This window comes from Balearica regulorum, chromosome 1 (genome assembly GCF_011004875.1).
Source record: "Balearica regulorum gibbericeps isolate bBalReg1 chromosome 1, bBalReg1.pri, whole genome shotgun sequence".
NCBI lineage: Eukaryota > Metazoa > Chordata > Aves > Gruiformes > Gruidae > Balearica > Balearica regulorum.
In genome coordinates, this window is record NC_046184.1 from 8642611 (window position 1) to 8660301 (window position 17691).

General features: G+C 45.2%; 1 protein-coding gene across 2 annotated transcripts in view; it reads left to right on the top strand.

Moving 5' to 3' along the window:
- The window catches only part of ELAPOR2 (endosome-lysosome associated apoptosis and autophagy regulator family member 2), a 105952-nt gene that overhangs the window by 73837 nt on the left and 14424 nt on the right, over nt 1-17691 (top strand). For both annotated transcript variants that reach the window (XM_075770463.1, XM_075770539.1), the window contains 12 exons: nt 1158-1244; nt 3622-3727; nt 4376-4528; nt 5603-5691; nt 9069-9249; nt 10006-10134; nt 11064-11154; nt 12307-12409; nt 13583-13720; nt 14006-14269; nt 15183-15356; nt 16834-17023. In XM_075770463.1, coding sequence (XP_075626578.1) covers nt 1158-1244; nt 3622-3727; nt 4376-4528; nt 5603-5691; nt 9069-9249; nt 10006-10134; nt 11064-11154; nt 12307-12409; nt 13583-13720; nt 14006-14269; nt 15183-15356; nt 16834-17023 — 1705 coding nt within the window. The remainder of the gene's footprint in view (nt 1-1157; nt 1245-3621; nt 3728-4375; nt 4529-5602; nt 5692-9068; nt 9250-10005; nt 10135-11063; nt 11155-12306; nt 12410-13582; nt 13721-14005; nt 14270-15182; nt 15357-16833; nt 17024-17691) is intronic.

Genomic DNA, 17691 nt, shown 5'->3' on the forward strand with positions numbered 1-17691 from the left:
TGGTGAAGTTTTGGGGCTTGCCAGGCACAGGTGGCTGCACTGCTAGTCTGAGGGTAAGTGAGGAGATGCCCTCAAGTGTGGGAAGCAAGTGTAGATGCGTCTTGTTAGATACCCAGTGCTTCTGCAGCCTGCCCTTCCCAGGCTCTTTTCACATATTGAAGCCCTTTACACCTTGTGAGAATAGATTATATATTCTTATCTACGTTTTGCAAATGGGAGCTGAGGCACAAAGATGCTGTAGCTCAGATATTGCACAAGATAATTAGGGATTTACCTTCTGCTTAGATGCTTCTTCTCATGTCTTTTCCTCAGTGCTGTTGATCTAGGTGGGAATTAAGTGCACAGATGCTTTGGAGGATGTAGGGTTAAGCAACTTATTTCAGACTTGACATGGAGCAACTTTGAGGAGGAGGCTTGACCCCAGGTCTTCTGAAAGTGTAGAACTGGCCTTTCTCCCTGGTGGAATAACAGCTGGGTAATTGAACTCATACCTCAAAGGGACTTGATACTTTTTCTTCAGAGAAGACAGTTATGATAAGTAAGAAGTGGACCGCTGTGAGGCCATGCACCAAACCCTGCTGCAAGGAAAGGCTGCTGAGCTGTGCTGGACCTGGGTGAGGGACAATCAACCTTACACCTCTGCCAGGGCAGACTCCATGGCGTGTTGCCTCTCCCTTCATAATGTCACTATCATCCCTAGTGAGACAAGGTGGCAGGGAGCCAAAGACATAGCAGATATTGGGTGCAGAAAAGCAATTTGTCTTCTAGCTTTGGCTTGTCCACTCCTACCTCCCCTCTGACTTAGAAGCCCATAGCCTCTGGATTTTGGACAATTGGGTCTTGGCGGGATCAGGAGAAGGAGGAGGCAGCCAAGGCAAGATGCCTAGCATCCAAGTCTGACCAGAGAGGACAAGGCTGAGATCTTCCCCTCCTGCTCTTTTTTTCCATCTGCATCAGAGGTGGTCATTGGAGGCACTGTTAAGCTGCTAGCAGGTTTTGAAAGTTGGTGGTTTTTTGCCACAAATAAGGCAGCTGCTCTCCTAAATATGTAGACAACAGGAACAAAGCTGAGTCTTATCATTCCCTGCCAGCAGTGATTATGTTGACAGAGAGATGCATCTGATTGTCGTCACTGATCTTGTGTTTTCAATTAACAGATACAAAATGACCAGTGCAAAGAGATGGAGTCCACTGCAGACAAGTGGGTGAAGCTAACAGACAACGGGGAATGGGGCTCTCATTCTGTAAGTGTGCAAAAAATTCCTTCATGAAGCTTTTTTCCCATTTATAAATGTCTGTGATTTCCTCTGAGGAGAGAGCACATAAGGGCCAGATCCTGTGAATGCATCTGAAGCAGCACAGCTTTGCTAGTACTGTGGGCAAAGCCACCAGGATCTCTAAGGGGCTGATCCCAAAGCAAACGATATAGATGCAAGACTTCATATTGATTTCCCTGGGCTTTGAATCAAGTGCTTTATGAGGTTAAATAGATTTATGCAAATCCGCATGCCACAGTCACTCCGCGTGATTGTAATTGAAATCTTCCACAACAGTTGTTTGCTCATGAGAAGACGAGATTATTCCCTGTTGCTCAGCAGAGCGGCGGGAGCGGTGTGTGTGTGTGGAGGCAGGCAGGACGGGCATTTTATTCTCAAGTGTGTGCAGAAGAGCTGGACTGCACCCAGCTTGTGCTCCATGGTGACTGACCCGGTTAAAAAGCAAGCTGGCAGCACCAGGGTGGCTCCTGCAGCACTGATACCAGCATGTCCACGTTGGGAGCAGCAGCCTTTTGGCTGGCCTGTGACCCAGCTGGCTGAGTTTGCTCGGTGCACAGACCACGTGTAAACCAACTCATTAGCTCATGGTGACGCCTGGCTTCCACTATACCCTCGCATCCTAATTCCCAGAGCCATTCCAGCAAAGGCCCAGCATAGGTGACGTTATGCTAGAAGATAAAGGCGTTTTATGGTCATAGACAGCAGCCTGGTCTCTGTTTCCCGTGGTGTGCTTACTCTCCTGGAGAGAAACCGTATTCCCGAGCCAGCTCTGGTTGGCAGTGCCTGTTAGCTCAGGTGCAAGCCCTGTGCGAGTCACAGCAGGAGGCAGGAGAACTGGGAGAGGAGGGGTGAGTGGCACAGGCTGAGAGGTAGATCCAAAGCCAGGGCATCGACTTGGGTGAGCTGGGAGATGTAGACAGTGTCTGCACAGGAGATGGTGCCATCTGGGATGTGCAACTGTCTCCACTGACTATGAAGATCGCTTGGATGCCTGGCTGAAATGTAGGCACCCGAGCTGGGTGAGATGACTAGTCTGGCTCTCCCTGAGGCTTTTGTCTGCACTGCAAATCCTGTCATGCTGGCTCCTCTAAGCCCAGTTTTCCAGTTGCTGCAGCCTCTGCTTTCAGCGTGCTAGTCCTGCTGCACCGGAGCTGATGTTTTGTGTCTCTACACCACACAATGTGATGTTTCATTCAATATGGTCCCAGTTCGGCCGTTACCTGGGGTAACCCAGCTCTCCTCTGTGCCCCGGATAGTAGCTGTTTGGGGAGTGGAAGATACAATATACTGTATTTCCACTCCGTTGAATTTTTGGACTCTATCCTGGGTGAACAGAAACTATCATCCTGCCAGGTCTGTACCACACTGCTCATTATCCTGGACCCTTATGCTGGTAGAGTTTATCCCTCTTGTTGTGTGAAAATACAACACCTTCAGGCCAGTATCACTGTGTTGGCAGCAGTCATATTGTACTGGGCTAGCAGATATGGTACAGCTTTGCAGGCCAGGCAGGGTCTTGGCAGACCTGCTGCTTTTAGAGAGTAGGGTGATACTGTAGTTACACAGGTGAGTTGAAGGCAGCAGGCACCGACACTGCTGCTGAAAGAAGTGGTCCTGCCTTCCTCCTTCCCATTATCCCATCCATGGTGCCACCAACCCACCACCCTTGCTGTGTCAGCACAGGAGTCGTGCAGCCGCTTACTGAACTGCACCATGAAGACAAGTAGGTCAAAGCAGTCGGAAACTGGGTTGTTTTCTGCATCTCATTCGCTGTTTGGGGTCAGAAATGAGCAGGAGGGATGGGACTGCTGCTGGGGACATTCATGGTTTGTGCCTGGCTTACTGATCATGATGCTGTAGTGTTGGATGCAGCAGACCTAGATTTTTAAAGCCTATAAGCAAAATTCACTTGTGAGCCTGGATTTTTGAACTCTGGGTTATGCTGGGTTTCTTTATGCATGTGTATCTCAAGGCTTTGAAACAAACTGATCAACTATGTCTGAACAGAGCTAGAGATAAGAGCTCCTGAGTGCCAGGGGCAGCTGGGTAAAGGCAGGAACAGCTTTTTCCCAGTTCTGCTTACAACAAGGTCAGAAACGGCTCTTGGTGTTTTTCCATAAAACTGGGGCATTGAGAAGCTTTTTTACAAGGCACACTTCGGCACTCCTCAGAGATGTCTGTACAACACCTGCCCAGCTGTCGCCCCGTTACTTCTGACTCACTAAGCAGCTCAGGAAAAGCCAGGATTGCTGGTAGGATGCAAGAAATCTGAGTAATGGAAGTAAGAAATAAAACAATTTCTTGGTGAGGGGATGCCTGCTAACTGTCATATATATTATTGCAGGTAACTTTGAAATCAGGTAGCAATATATTATACTGGAGAACAACAGGGATTCTCATGGGATCCAAAGTAGTAAAACCAGTTCTGGTGAAAAACATCACAATTGAAGGTAAGTGATATTTACCTTTTAGGTCTTATCTCACTCCTTCATCACAGTGTTTGCCAAGTGCCATTTCTACTGGTGTGCCACTGAAGTGGCTTTTTTTAGCCCCCTTGTGCCCTGAATCCTCCTCTGAAGTGTAGAAACAAAACAGCAAAACTTCACACTGTCAGGGAAAGGTTGAAAAATTAATTTAGCTGTTAAATGATGCCGTCTACTGGAGAAGACTGGCTTAGCAAATAAAGAGAGAAAAAGGAATAAACAGGTTTTCTTTAATGTAGTATAGAAGGACCATGCTTATTGGTAAGCCTCTCAACAGTGATAAATAGATACATATATATCATAACAGGGACAGTTAAATTACTATTTAAATAATTTAATTAATCTGGGGTTGCTTTTTTGGTCCTGTTCTAAGTGTAAGCAAACTTAGAGTGTCATATAAGGTTCTTAAATGGGTGAGACTTGCATTAAGGAGAACAGATTAAAGACCTAAACTATGAGTCAGCAAAGCCAAAGTGCCTACAGTGAGTGGTGAAAGTCTGTGATTTTTAAGCTCTGTTATCAAGCTGGCTTGCTTTCCCCCCATAAGCAGGCAGGCAGTAGTTATGGAGCACATCTCTCCGTATTTCAGTGCTTTACCTGTCATTTATCTTACAGGAGTTGCATATACGTCTGAATGCTTCGCATGCAAGCCTGGTACGTTCAGTGACAAACCAGGTTCATCTGGCTGCCAGGTGTGTCCAAGAAATACTTATTCTGAAAAAGGAGCTAAAGAGTGCACCGAGTGTAAAGAAGAAATGTATTATGCAGGTACATAAATCAAATGGGTTAAGCAAAACCAGGAGAGTCTGAGTACGTAAGATCATAAGCTGTTTCTGTGCGCAGATGTGAGAATGGTTTTATCCAGCAGTGAAGTTTAGTCTCCAGTTGATATGCAAAGGGGAAATGAAGATGGGACTTCCCAAAAGCTGCAGAGGGCACATATATACATAATGGGCCACAGTCGATCTTGGCTAAGGTCATCTATGCTGACGTGAAGAGTTGGAGATCTTTATGAGCGCTGCTGAAGGATAATGACAGTCGTGCTGTGCCCTCTCGTGGTAATTTCTGTTATCGTTTGGTGATGCCCTGAACTGGCTTCATCCCTGCCTTCAGACTTGTCATGTTTCGAGGAATCTCCTTTCCAGATCCTCTCCTGGCCCATCCCTGCCTCCTCTGTGGTTGCAAGATGTGGTGATCTCGTTGCAAACCCTAGTCCCCAAAATCCTCTGCATTCCCAGCTGTGGTTAGCTGGTGATCATCAAATAACACGGGCAAAATACATTCTTAAGGGTCAAAATGTCTTCAGTTTTCCTCCTTGTAACTGTTCTATAAGAAAGTTTTTGAAGAATCAATTATCAACCATAACATCTGCTACTACAGATTATGGCAAATGCCTGGGGACCTGTGCCTGTGCTTATGATGGGAATGGGAATTTTGCAAAAATATCTGGGGAGAGGAAAAATAGGGGTAATATTGTAAGGAAGTTTCTAATGACTTAGAGTGTTTTTGTTCCTTATCAAGTGAGAACATATTTCCATGCTTGGCAAACCACACAAATTACTGCTTGAAGCTGAAGGGGTGGGGTGGGGGTTTGAGTGACTCCCTGGTTACAGTGAATCACTGAATTTCAGTGTGACACTACAAGCATAGCTGGTATTCTCCCTGTTCCTCTCCTTCAGTTCAGGGGAAGGTTCACGTAGACTCCATTAAGAGTTTGATTTTTCATTCTCATTTTGTGTTTCTCTGCTGACTCACTTTACTCTCCAGATTTTAAGCTCATTATGGTTGTTTCCAGAGACCGTTTGATAGTTTAACATCGTGTTCCTCACCCTTTCTTTTTAGATGAGGGATCCAGTGCGTGTATAGAGCGTCCTCCATGCACAAACAAAGACTTTTTCCAGATCCATACCCCATGTGATAAGGAAGGAAAAGTAAGTAGAAGGCATGATACTGTTTTTAACCTCATTGAGCTTGCTGTGATCTGTTGATTTGAAAACAAGGTAGGGATTCTAAGAATCACTTTCCTGATTTTGCTTCCAGAATTGAATCTTTCTGAGGCTTTGGACTTGTCCTTTAGCTGCTTTCTCTCCAACATTTAGCCATCTGTAAGAATCTGCCTGTCTTGGGTCTGCTTAAGGGATCTGTCATTGTGAAATGCTAAGCTCCTTGCACTTGTGATTAGTTGGACTGGGCCACTGGTGCTCATAAAAATACCTCCATGCTCATAAAAAAGCAGGGTTGGAGCACAGGCTGAATTATTGTCCCAGAACAGACCCAGCTGTTTAGTTGTTAGCAATCTTACCTGGCATACTCTTACCTTATGCCAACTTACCCTGTGCCAGCAATGCCCTGGCATGATTCAGGTGCTTCCATGGCACAGGAACATCGGACATGACCATACATATTTCAGGTGGAAGAGTGTTTGGCTGCATAGGTGTGATGTGTTTCATGTCCCTTGACTTTAGTGTCAAAGAAGAGTCCATGATCTGTTTGAATAATGGTATATACATAGCCTGTTCATGTGCAGCAGCACAACTTAGCAGCTAATAATGTGCTTGCCTCATGGGATGCCTCAAAATACCTGGACTCTAAGTAAACCATTATACCCAGAGGTCTGGGTCTCTCACAGGGGAACCTGCTGGTGGAGCAGCCTGGCTTTGGAGCTCTCCTACCTTTTGTCCCAGCAGTCACATGGGGATTTTGGTGGGATTTGGAGAAGAAACTCCTATTTACTGGGATATGGAGCCCACAGAGGTGTGGACACATGGTCAGGCCTGTTTTGTCTCTTTTCTTCCCTCTCCCATCTCTATTAGATCCGGATGGGATGGCAAGTAGTCAAAATCCATAGCACCTGTAGGTTGCTGGCCTAATATTTGCTGGCAGGATGGAGTATTTTGGAGTCTCCTGGTCAGCCAGTTCCAAAATGCAGCTGAGAGTTCATATGCTTTAATAACGAAGCATCAAAGAGTTTAGCCCCAGAGCAGGCACACTCTGCAACCTGGTCTTGACTCATTGATTCTTGCTCTATTAAATTCCTGTAATGACTCAAGGAATTAGCAGCAGCGTTCACTGCTACACCCCCAGGTACTGCTTTAATCGCAGCCTCCTGCGGATTACCCTGTCACTGCTCTGCAATTCAAGGGTCCCTGGCACTGAATAAGCTCCCGTTGTTGACCCTCATCCTGCCTCCTCAGTGGCCTTTCCTTTCACTGATGGACGTCATCAGAATACAAAGTGGGTCTTTCTGTGGTTCCCCCTTCATCCTCCAGTTGCAACAAGAACATGTGTCATAGATGCACAGATACTGGCTGGATTTTCAGGACTGCTTTCACCACTTAGTGCTCTGCATCTCTGGACATCAGTCCAGGTTTGCCGTACTCCCCAGCCATCTCTCCATGGGATGCAGTGCAGTGAGAGGGCCTGACTCTGCAGCCCATCTTCAGGTGGACAGTGGCTGTAAAGCACCAGCCTAAAGGCCTATTGATCCATGGCTTACTAAAACCAGCCAGGCTTTTCACTGGATATTAGATTGTTGTCTCTCTCCTGCTGTCCCCACTCCGTGTGTTTAAAAGGCCTCAGGAGATTTAGGCACTTGACTCCTATTGACTTTTCACCTATTTGCTGCTTTAAAAGTCCCAGGCTGATTGCTTCAGCCCTAGTCTTAGAAACCCTCACCTGCGTGGCTGTGGGCACTGCCTGACCCCTTTCTGCTGAGATGCAGTAGGATTGCTTTGGTGTGTACAATGTGTCTGGGCTCTGGGCAGCCACACAGGTGCTTCACCAGCTTCTGATCCTTTTTATTTTGAATGCTGTGCACACTGATGCTGCTGAAGCACTTCTGGAGCAATACTCTAGAACATCCTGTGAGTGTTTGGGAGCAGCAAGGGCAGACTGATCCATAAGGGACAGCGAGCCAGGAGCCGAGTGTGACAGCAAGGCAAGCAGAGGCAGATGCCGCTCTGACCACAGGAGCAGTCCCACAGTGCCTGAGCAAAACAGGCAAAGCAGACCCAGTGTCAGTGGCCAGATTCAGCCAAGGTTGACAGACAAGTCTATAGTCACGAGGCAGGACCGATGTCAAGCCAGGACATCGAGTCTCTGGGTCGGTCTGGATCAACATGGCCTGGCATAGGCATGGCTGCAACACAGCTCAGGCAGGGACAAAGGGCGAGAACCTCAGCTTAATTGCATCTCCCAGGAGCTGAGGCCTGAGCCTGCACTGAGGCTTCTTCCAGATTTTTTTTTTTCAAACAGGTTCAAAGTGGGTCAATACTTCTTGAACAGCTCTGTGTTATCAGAGGGCTACCCTTGAGCGCAAGCAGCTCAATGCCTGGGATGGCAGGGGCATGTGCTCAGGGCCCTGAACCAAATTCATCAGGTGAAATTTCCCATGTTGACCTCTGTACCCATACCTCTGACCTCAAGGATCCCTGATTGCACTGCTGGGACTAAAGGGTGGAAGTACCTGGAGGGAGAGTTCTGGCCAAGTTAAAGTCTTGCCAGGTGGGTTTCTCAGCTCTTGAACTCAACTAACTTTTGTCTTGAGATAATAAAGCCTTTCAGGGATAGACTGAAAGTCAGATGACATTTGAAACCCAACCCCATGGGTGATGCATCTCACCTAAGCCTTTTCCTGAAGTCAGAAAACTTGTGTCTTGTCAAAGAGAGGTGATGGCAGAGAGGTGATACCATTGTATGTGGTAACACCAAGGACTGACTCATGTTAGTGTTCACAGACTGCTCCTTATGTAATATGGAGGAACTGGAGAGGGGTTGGGAGAGTTCCTGTGTGGTTTTGGCATTTGCTCATTTGGTGAAAATGGCTGCAGAGAAATTGAGGACTTTGCAAACAACAGGCCAGTATGGAGAAAATACAGAACTTCTGATATTCTCTGCTAACAGGTGCCTTTCCGATAAAGGGATTTTACAAAGCAGAAGTTATATTTAGGGTTAGTATGGTTAAAATGCAGAGATTGATTATGCAGGTAGAATGATTTTTCTGATGTTCCTCAGAAACATTTTCATGGGAAAATCCACTAGATAAATAGGAGTGAACAGTAGAAATAGTTTCAAGTTTCACATTTTTGCTTTGCTCTTAAGGCCTGAAATCTTGGAATCACTTGTGAACCCAGTCACTTCTGTTTCCCTTCTCTGCCCTTCCCTTTATTGTCCTGGATATGCAACATCTGGTTTTAGCTTAGAACATTAGGAATACCCTAATTTCATTTACAAGGGGGAACCTTGATTGGTACATCTAGTCCTAAAGCATCCTAACACACCATGTGAGCTCAGTGTCTTCTCCTTCCAGACTCAGATCATGTACAAATGGATCGAACCCAAGATCTGCAGAGAGGATCTCCCTGGTGCGTTGGCCCTACCTCCTTCTGGAGAGAGGAAGGATTGTCCACCCTGCAATCCTGGCTTTCACAACAACGCCTCATCTTCCTGTACCCCTTGCCCACCGGGCACATTTTCGGATGGGACACAGGGTAGGAGTCCACAAAAAAAGTGCTTGTGTCCCCAAAAGCAGTTGTTTGCTTGTGTGTGACTTAGCTTAATGACACATAATCTTAAGCCAGAGTTCACTTTGCATAAAATACTTATTTAATAACACTGGAGAGAGGGAGTTGGATATCTGTTTTCTCTCTAAGGTCCTTTCTTATCAGGGATTGCTGCTCTAAATTGACCTGCTGTGTACTGGATACATTTCTCAGCTGATATAAACATCCTGAGGGTTATTTTAAGGGATCCTGAGGAGGAATTTTACAGTCAGTAATTCCTCCTCATCCCTTCTCCTGTGCCAAGTTCTTCCCTGTGAAAATCTCATGTTAAGCTCTGTCAAATGAGTACCCTGCCAACACTGCCTAAACTCTGGCTTGTTGATTCTGAGATGTGTTGGCCCTACCGCAGCTACCTATTGGTTACCTACAGCATTTTGTGGGAATTCGTTTTTACCAGTATGATCAAAACTTCAGCTGAAGCCATTAAAAAGGAAGTGTGGCCTGGGTGATCAGCTGCAGATTACTTACCACGAGGTTATGATCTGCACTTTATAAAATACTGATCTCATTTCCACTCTTTTGGTCCTGATAAGTCTTTGGCTGTTTAATTATAAAGAAATAAATTATTTTCTTTGCTCATTACTTGCCACAGAGAGTAAAAAAGTAATGTCTATGTTCTTTAAAACACTGTTTGAGATGTGCTTTGGCTTTGTGATTTACCTTTCCCGCCCTCTCGCCCTGTAGAGTGCAGACCCTGCCCTGCTGGGACTGAACCCACTCTTGGGTTTGAATACAAGTGGTGGAACATCCTGCCAGGCAACATGAAGACGTCTTGCTTTAATGTCGGCAACTCAAAGTGCGATGGGATGAACGGTGAGCCAAACTCCCAGTGTTATGTGCCTGTCTTTCTCCTGCACTGATCACTGCTGTAATGGAGCACCCGTCAAAATGAGTATGCTCTTTACTGTGTGAGTCACAACACCGAGTTTCCATCCTTCTCTTTAATTGCACCAGGCTTGAATATTCCTGTAGGATAGAGTGTCACTAAATAGCACAAAAAAGAAATAAAAAACCCTCTTGTATACCAGAAGAGGGCAGGAGCTGCAGCCTATGTGATGTGCCCTCGGCCAAGGACCTATCCCACCATAGACTTTGATGCATCTGAATATCCCCAACAACTATTTGACTTCTCTCTAGTTTATCTCCTTTCACGTTTTGTCATAACTATGCCCTTTTAGGTCACACATAATTCTTTTGGAAAGCTTAGTTAAAGGCTGTGATCTTTGTTCATTTAGCACTTGGAGCTTTCTCTCTGCACGTGTGCTAAGATTGCAGCAGAGAGCAGTCACAGCTCACTGGAGAAAATCGTTCCTTTCAGGACTTCGCCCACCTCCAGCCTTCTCAAAGATTTTACTCAGTCTGATCTGCCCTGTCAGGCTGATGTAACTCAAGCTTTGAATTATATCTGTTGAGCAGAGGCACGCTGAAGTATATGCTTAATGTTTAACACATAGATTCATTGATTCATCTGTTTTAAGGCTGAAAGAGATCAGATGGATTGTCCACCTTGAGCTGCACAGCACAGGTCAGGGAATTTCAATGGCTTTGCTGATTTCAAGGTGACATTTGCCTATAAAATCAGCAGTTCATACAATTACTAATATTTTGCATTCAAAAGCATTATTGTACTGAAGTACTGAATTGCTTAAAACAGGATGGTAACACAGATATTTTTTAGCCATATGACCCAAACCCCATCCATTTCTTGAATATTTTTTTTTTCTCTTTTTTGTCCTGTGAAGGTTGGGAGGTGGCTGGTGACCACATCCAGAGTGGGGCAGGAGGCTCTGACAATGACTATCTTATCTTGAACCTGCACATCCCAGGATTTAAGTAAGGAACAAGATTTTTTTTCATCTATTTCTCATTTATCTCTGCCTCTTACACCTATTTCACATTACCCTTGGAATGAACCGAGTTTTCCTTTCTGAAGTGCAATGATGTCATGAATGAGAGACAAGAGGAAATTCGGATTTTATTCCTGTGTCCCCAGTCAGCTCATTGCAGCAGACAATTCTGTAAAACTTTGGGGTTTAGCAATGTTTGCTCCAGTCTGAGATGCCAGCCAGTTGGCTGTCTGGAAACTGAGAAAAGATATTCCTATTCCTCTGTTTCTGAATTATCCCAAAGTAACCAGCTTCACCTGCCATGGAGTAGGTACCCGTGCCTGCCCTGAAGGTATTTTACAGATCCCCATGTTACTTTGCACTGTGGCTCCAACCAGCCTGCACAACCTGTGCTTCCCCTGGAGATGCAGGCACTGCAGGAGAACAGGACATCTCATCTCTGCTGGACCCTCAGACAGGATGAATTAGCTGCTTGAGGTGTTTGTATCTCTTTGTCAAAAGAGCGAGCTTAAACTCCTAGCTCAGACCAGGTGCCAAATATTAAGACAGGTAAGGTGTGGCAAAATGAACTTCACCCTCCCTTTACTGTATCTCAGCTGAGGGGGGCTGTGATGTCTTACACCCAGTGAGCAAACCCTGATTTTTATTTTACCATATGGGCAAACAGCAATGAAAATAAAAGAGAAGCAAGAAACATATCCGTGGAAAAGCTCGGCATGTCCCAGTTTACTGTTTAGTACTTTACGGGGGAGCACCCTGAATACTTTTGGTTTCCATGAAACTCCTGACTGTGTCTCCCACCAGTGGAGGGCAGATGCAATTGAATCAGTGTAAATCACTTAAAGCACGTAATGCATTTAAGGGGTAAGACTCCCTACCAATACGGTCAAATTTGGGTGTTGGTCATCAGGAGAGAACTGTACCATGAAGAAATCGGACACCTAAAAACTAATCCTGCTGTGCCCAATACCCGGTGCAGAGCCAGTGTGCAAACCCGGCTTCCGCAGTTCTGCAAGGGCAGGTTTTATGTGATCAGACTTCGATGGTTTCACTACTGTGCGAAAAGCAATTTGAAGGATTGACTGCTGCCTGTCTGGAGAGCACCTTGTAAATGTTTTGTTTCTTCTCTGTTAAACAGACCTCCGACATCGATGACAGGAGCAACTGGGTCAGAACTAGGACGGATTACTTTTATTTTTGAGACCATCTGTTCAGCAGATTGTGTGCTGTACTTTATGGCGGTAAGTGAGACCTCTCTCTCCATGACTGACGACTGAGCCTGGTATTGCACATGTCACTTTAATACCTCTACATAGGCGTGATCAGTTGCACTTGGTTTATTATGGCTAAGATTAAGTATGACATTAGTTTAATATCTGCGGTGCCTGGTTATCTGTTTAATTTAAAAGAAATCATTGCACACCAAAGAGCCAAATTTTGCCCCGTTAAACCGATTGATAACATTCTCAGTGTCTCTCATGCGGTTGAGTTAGCCTCCAGAAGTTTAATAGAGTCACAGGTCAAGATGTGGGACAGAGGGATGGGAAACAGAAAATTTGGAAATTTAAACTTGATCCTGTCAGTGACCTGGGGAATCAGCAGGGCAGCAGACAGATGTTTGTTTGTGAAAGCAGAGTGCCATGTTTTTCACTTTCCTTGTCTGCTTGTTGAAAGTTCATCAGCTGAGGAAGGTGGCGGGATCTGCGACGATTCCCTTACCCCTTCCGTTGCAAAGGAAAGCTGTTCCTTTTTTCTTATTTATTTAGTGGTACTTTAAAGGAATCTGCTCTTAATTTAAAGAGAATTAACTGGAAATTAGCTGATAATTTAAAGAAACTTGCTTTTAGTGATAATTTAAAGGAATCTGTTTTAAAGGAAAAGCGTCTTTCACTGGAACATTTACAGCTGAGGGAGAATAAGAAGCACGAACATAGATTGAACAGTTTTTTCTTGTGTCAACTTTGATGCTGTCTTATTGGCCTTGGTTCTGTTTCACTAGAGACGCCAACAAAGTGGGTATCTGAAGATGGCGGAAAATACAATTTTTCTTTGAATTTTGGCCTTCCCCTTTCTGTTCGCTTGTACCCACATGTTTTATACATAAACAGAATTTCAAATCTGAAAGAACCACTGTGCTGAATCTGTCCTTATAATGTTTGTAAGCTGCTATAAGACTTCGAACTTAACTGTGGTGTGAACTAGGGCATCTTTTGGAATAGACACCCATTCCCAATTACAAAATTGCCAGTGGTGGAAAACAGAATAAATATGTTTGCTCTTCTTTATTAAATGTTAAATGCAATTGTAAAGTCCCATATATATATATATATTAATCTCTATATTATAAAACACTGGTGCTTAGTGTAGTATGGCTGCACTTTTTTTTTTTTTTTTAAATTATGTCTATTTTATAGGATGTTAATAGGAAAAATACCAACGTGGTGGAATCATGGGAGAGAAGTAAAGAGAAACAATCCTACACTCACATCATTTCCAAAAATGCTTCCTTCACATTCACCTGGGCCTTTCAGAGAATAAACGAGGGCCAAGATGTAAGTACTTCTTCATGTACAGGGCTTTACAACACAGCTTTCCTTGGACACTCACTGCCAGAGCTCTTGCCCTCCATTGAAGCTCACAGGCAACTTGCAAGGGGCGATTGGCTGTCACCATATAGTAGCCCTTGGGAGGCAGCTGTGGATAAACCATCCATGTTGAAAGACAGGCACATGCATAAGTCGATCCCTGAATCAGTGCGCTTGTGCACAGAGCTGTGGCTAGTGTCCAAATGCAGTGATGTGATGACACCAGCGTGATTTCCTTGGCTCTCGTTCCAGAGCAGACAGTTCATCAATGACATGGCAAAGATCTACTCCATCACAGTGACCAACGCAGTGGATGGAGTGGCCTCTTCTTGCCGGGCCTGTGCGCTGGGCTCCGAGCAGTCTGGCTCATCCTGTGTGCCCTGCCCGGCGGGACACTACATTGAGAAGGAGACCAGCCAGTGCAAGGAGTGTCCAGCCAATACCTTCCTGTCCATCCACCAGGTCTATGGCAGGGAGGCCTGCATCCCATGTGGGCCTGGCAGCAAGAGCACCAAGGTACAGAAACTGTGTCTCTGAGCGATGGGAAGACAGAGTAAGTTGGTATATAAGCACTCAAAGGGCCAGTTTTAGTGCTTTGCTACAGGTATATGCCTTGTGAGTGTTGGAGTATCATTATAACCAACGATCCCACTCTTCCAAATATGTCCCTAGTTTAATTTCTGTTTGTAAATATGCAATAAGAAGATAAAATTGACCACAGTGGCTCAAAAAAAGGTTCATTTCAAGAAGCTGTACTGAGGACAGTGTAAGAACAGGGGAAGCGTATACGTTACTTCCACCTAGAACTGTCTCAGACTCCTGCTGTTTTAAACTCGGGGACTTCCTCAGCTGGATGATGTTTCTGTGCCTTTAGAAACCTGTAACAAGTTCCTCTTACATGAAATTACCCTTAAGCCTAAATAAACATTTATCATGTGCAGCATCCTTTGGCAAGGAGCTGCAGAGGGACTTGAAGAACTGCTCCAATTTGTTCGTATTCTGCTTGTCTTCAGCTGGGTTCATATCCTGTCCCTGTTTCTTGAGCTGTTTCTTGTGTTTCCTTTGCAAGATGCAAGTGTAACTGAGACCATGTTCTGGTCTATCTACAAGGCTTTAAGCTCAGACATTGGAATCCTAAAAGCACCCACAACAAAACAGAGCAAGAAACTGCATCTTCTTGGCTTTTGCAGTGGTCAGCAGAAAGGCCAGGCTTAGAGAACATTAAATTCCTGATATTTAATTGCAAGGAACTGAAACAGGAATGGGAATTCTCCCAAGGGAAAGGTGAATTACAGGAATAGGACAAAGTTCCCCTCCATCCTTACCAAGGAGAGCAGTCCTGCCTGCACCTACTTGCCTTAACTCCCAGGTGAATGGTTTACTGCTGGTCCATAACTGCTCTTTCATGGATGCCTCTCCTTCTCTGAAGGACCACTCTGCCTGCTTCAGTGACTGCCTGGTGTCGTACATCAAGGATAACCAGAGCCTGAATTACGATTTTAGCAACCTCAGCCAGGTGGGCTCCTTGATGAGTGGCCCCAGCTTCACCTCCCGAGGGACCAAGTTCTTCCACTTCTTTAACATCAGCCTGTGTGGGAACGAGGTGAGCTCAGCTGGTGTTGAGGGTTGGGGGCATTTGCTGCCCATGTTGATGCTCTATGGGATAACACTGAGATAGGACAAGGATTTCCTTACAGCTGAGCTGTGACTGACACACTGACACTTTCCTCTGGAGCTTGCTCGGCAGTGCAAGAGGGCTTTTGAGTAGCCAAGTGATTTTCCAGAGCAGAGATGACAGTGTTTTATGCATAAATAGTGCTCAGAAGAAAAACCCTATCACACACCTACCTTTTCTTAGTTCTTGTGCCTTTAAGTCGCTTGGGTCACAACCCTGACCTTTTTGTGCTTCCACCAAGGAACTCAAGTGAAGAGTCTCAGTCTTTCTGTTGCCAACTTCTTTCTATATGTTTCCCTCGTGACTTGGCTGGAGATGTTGCTGTCAGCAGAACCTCTGGTCACCCTGCTCTCTGCCACTGGCTGAGGTGCCCGTTGCTGACTTTGATTGCAGCCTTTTAAAGTGGTGGGAAAATGTGTTTAGTCCATGAGTGCAAACAGTCTCTGCCCCAGGTCAAGATTTTTCTGTCTGGGGCTTGGACTGTACCAGAGCATGTTGTCACATACATAAGTTGAAGTTTTGGAGCAGTACCAGTGGTGTGCGTTGTCCCATGAAAACCAGTGCAGGTAGTTTACATTAATGTTCAGCCCTGTAAAGTTCTGAAGTCTCCCATGTACCAAAGGGTTTGCGTGAATTGAGGCAAACGAGTAGACACATTTCTTTATAGTGCTTTGCATACTTTTAGGCTTAAATGTGTGTTTAGGTACCACCTGGCTTACAGCTGCTGACAACTAGATCCACAAAGGTACAGATATGTTCACTCCCCTGTGGATCTGGTCTTCATTTTCCCAAACTACTATGATGGTACTACAGTAGTACCAACCATATGATTAGGTCGTAAGTGCTTGGCATTTTGTCAGGGCAACTGAGCCTGGTGAGTTGTCTTTCAGTACTGTTGCTCTGAGATTCTAGCACTGGTCTTGACATTGTGACATTAATGCAGCTTTGAAGGCTATATATCTGTTTAGGGATTTCATGTATTTGTGCTTTGAAAATATTTTATCTAGATTAAATCCCCCCCAAAATAGGTATTCTACAGTATATTATTTAAAGGCAAGGGAAATAAGTTTTTCCTCTGCAAGCCATTTTGTTATGCTCTGTAAGTAAACATTGTGCTGTCAAGATAAACAAAGAAGAGTGCTTCATAGCACAGGTTTCTGATAAGACACATACAAGAGGTGACACCGTGTTTCTGGGTCTGTACAAGGCTCTAATCAGAGCTTTCACAATGGCACAGTTTGTTGTTGCAATTTTTCCCTCTCATGATAGAAACATCAAGTTGTTTCTAAGGTGGAGGAATGAAACTCATCCAGCTTGTAATCAGGAAGTTTGCAGTTTCTCCTGTCCCAAACTTTTTCATGTCCTGTCAACACCAATAGCTTCCCTTTTTCCTAATTGTCCGCAGGGTAAGAAGATGGCTGTTTGCACTGACAATATCACAGATGTTACGCTGAAGGACATGGTTGCAGAATCAGAAGATTTTTCCAACTTTGTGGGAGCGTTTGTCTGTCAGTCCACCATCATCCCGTCGGACAGTAAGGGTTTCCGAACAGCCCTGGCTCTGCAGTCCAACAGCCTTGCTGACAGGTTCTTAGGTACATGGTTTGTCTTCTGCTTACTGTCATCATGGATGTACTCTCGTATATTTAGAGCTGCAGAGTAAATCCTTCTCAGCTCAGCCGTGCTGCATTACCTTTGGGGAAGAGCGAAGGGGCAGCCCATGATTCAGCTCCACTTTGTTCCTGAGCTGTGAAGCAGGTCTGGACAGGTGCCATAGCTTTTTGCTGCTGTTTCAGTTCAGCTGATGGCTGCAAGAGAAGAGTAAGGGCTCCGTTCATTGTTTTCCATGCCTGTATTACTCGCTCTTCCCCATGTTTGGTGTAGTGGGTCCCATGGTGCATAGAATTTCAGCACAAAAATCTGGAGAATGTAATTAAGAAGCACTGGTTTTCTTTCATGTTTCCTACCCACTTCATGCAGGGCAAGACCAGTCATGGTGGTAGACAGATTAGTCCAAGTGGTTTTGCCCATGCCAAGTCCCCACTCAGACAATATCAGAAGAAGCTGGTGCTGGGACATAATTAGGTGAGGAAGGAGGAGGCTTAGGGCAGCATGAGACCGTGCACATCATTAAGTCTTGCATTGCTCGGGCTCACAAGTTCCCAGAGTCTGAGGCCAGATTAGACAATGAAGTCATTTAGTCTGCTCACCTATCTATTACAGGCACGGAGTGTTTGTACTTTCTCCCTGGCACTGAGCCCAG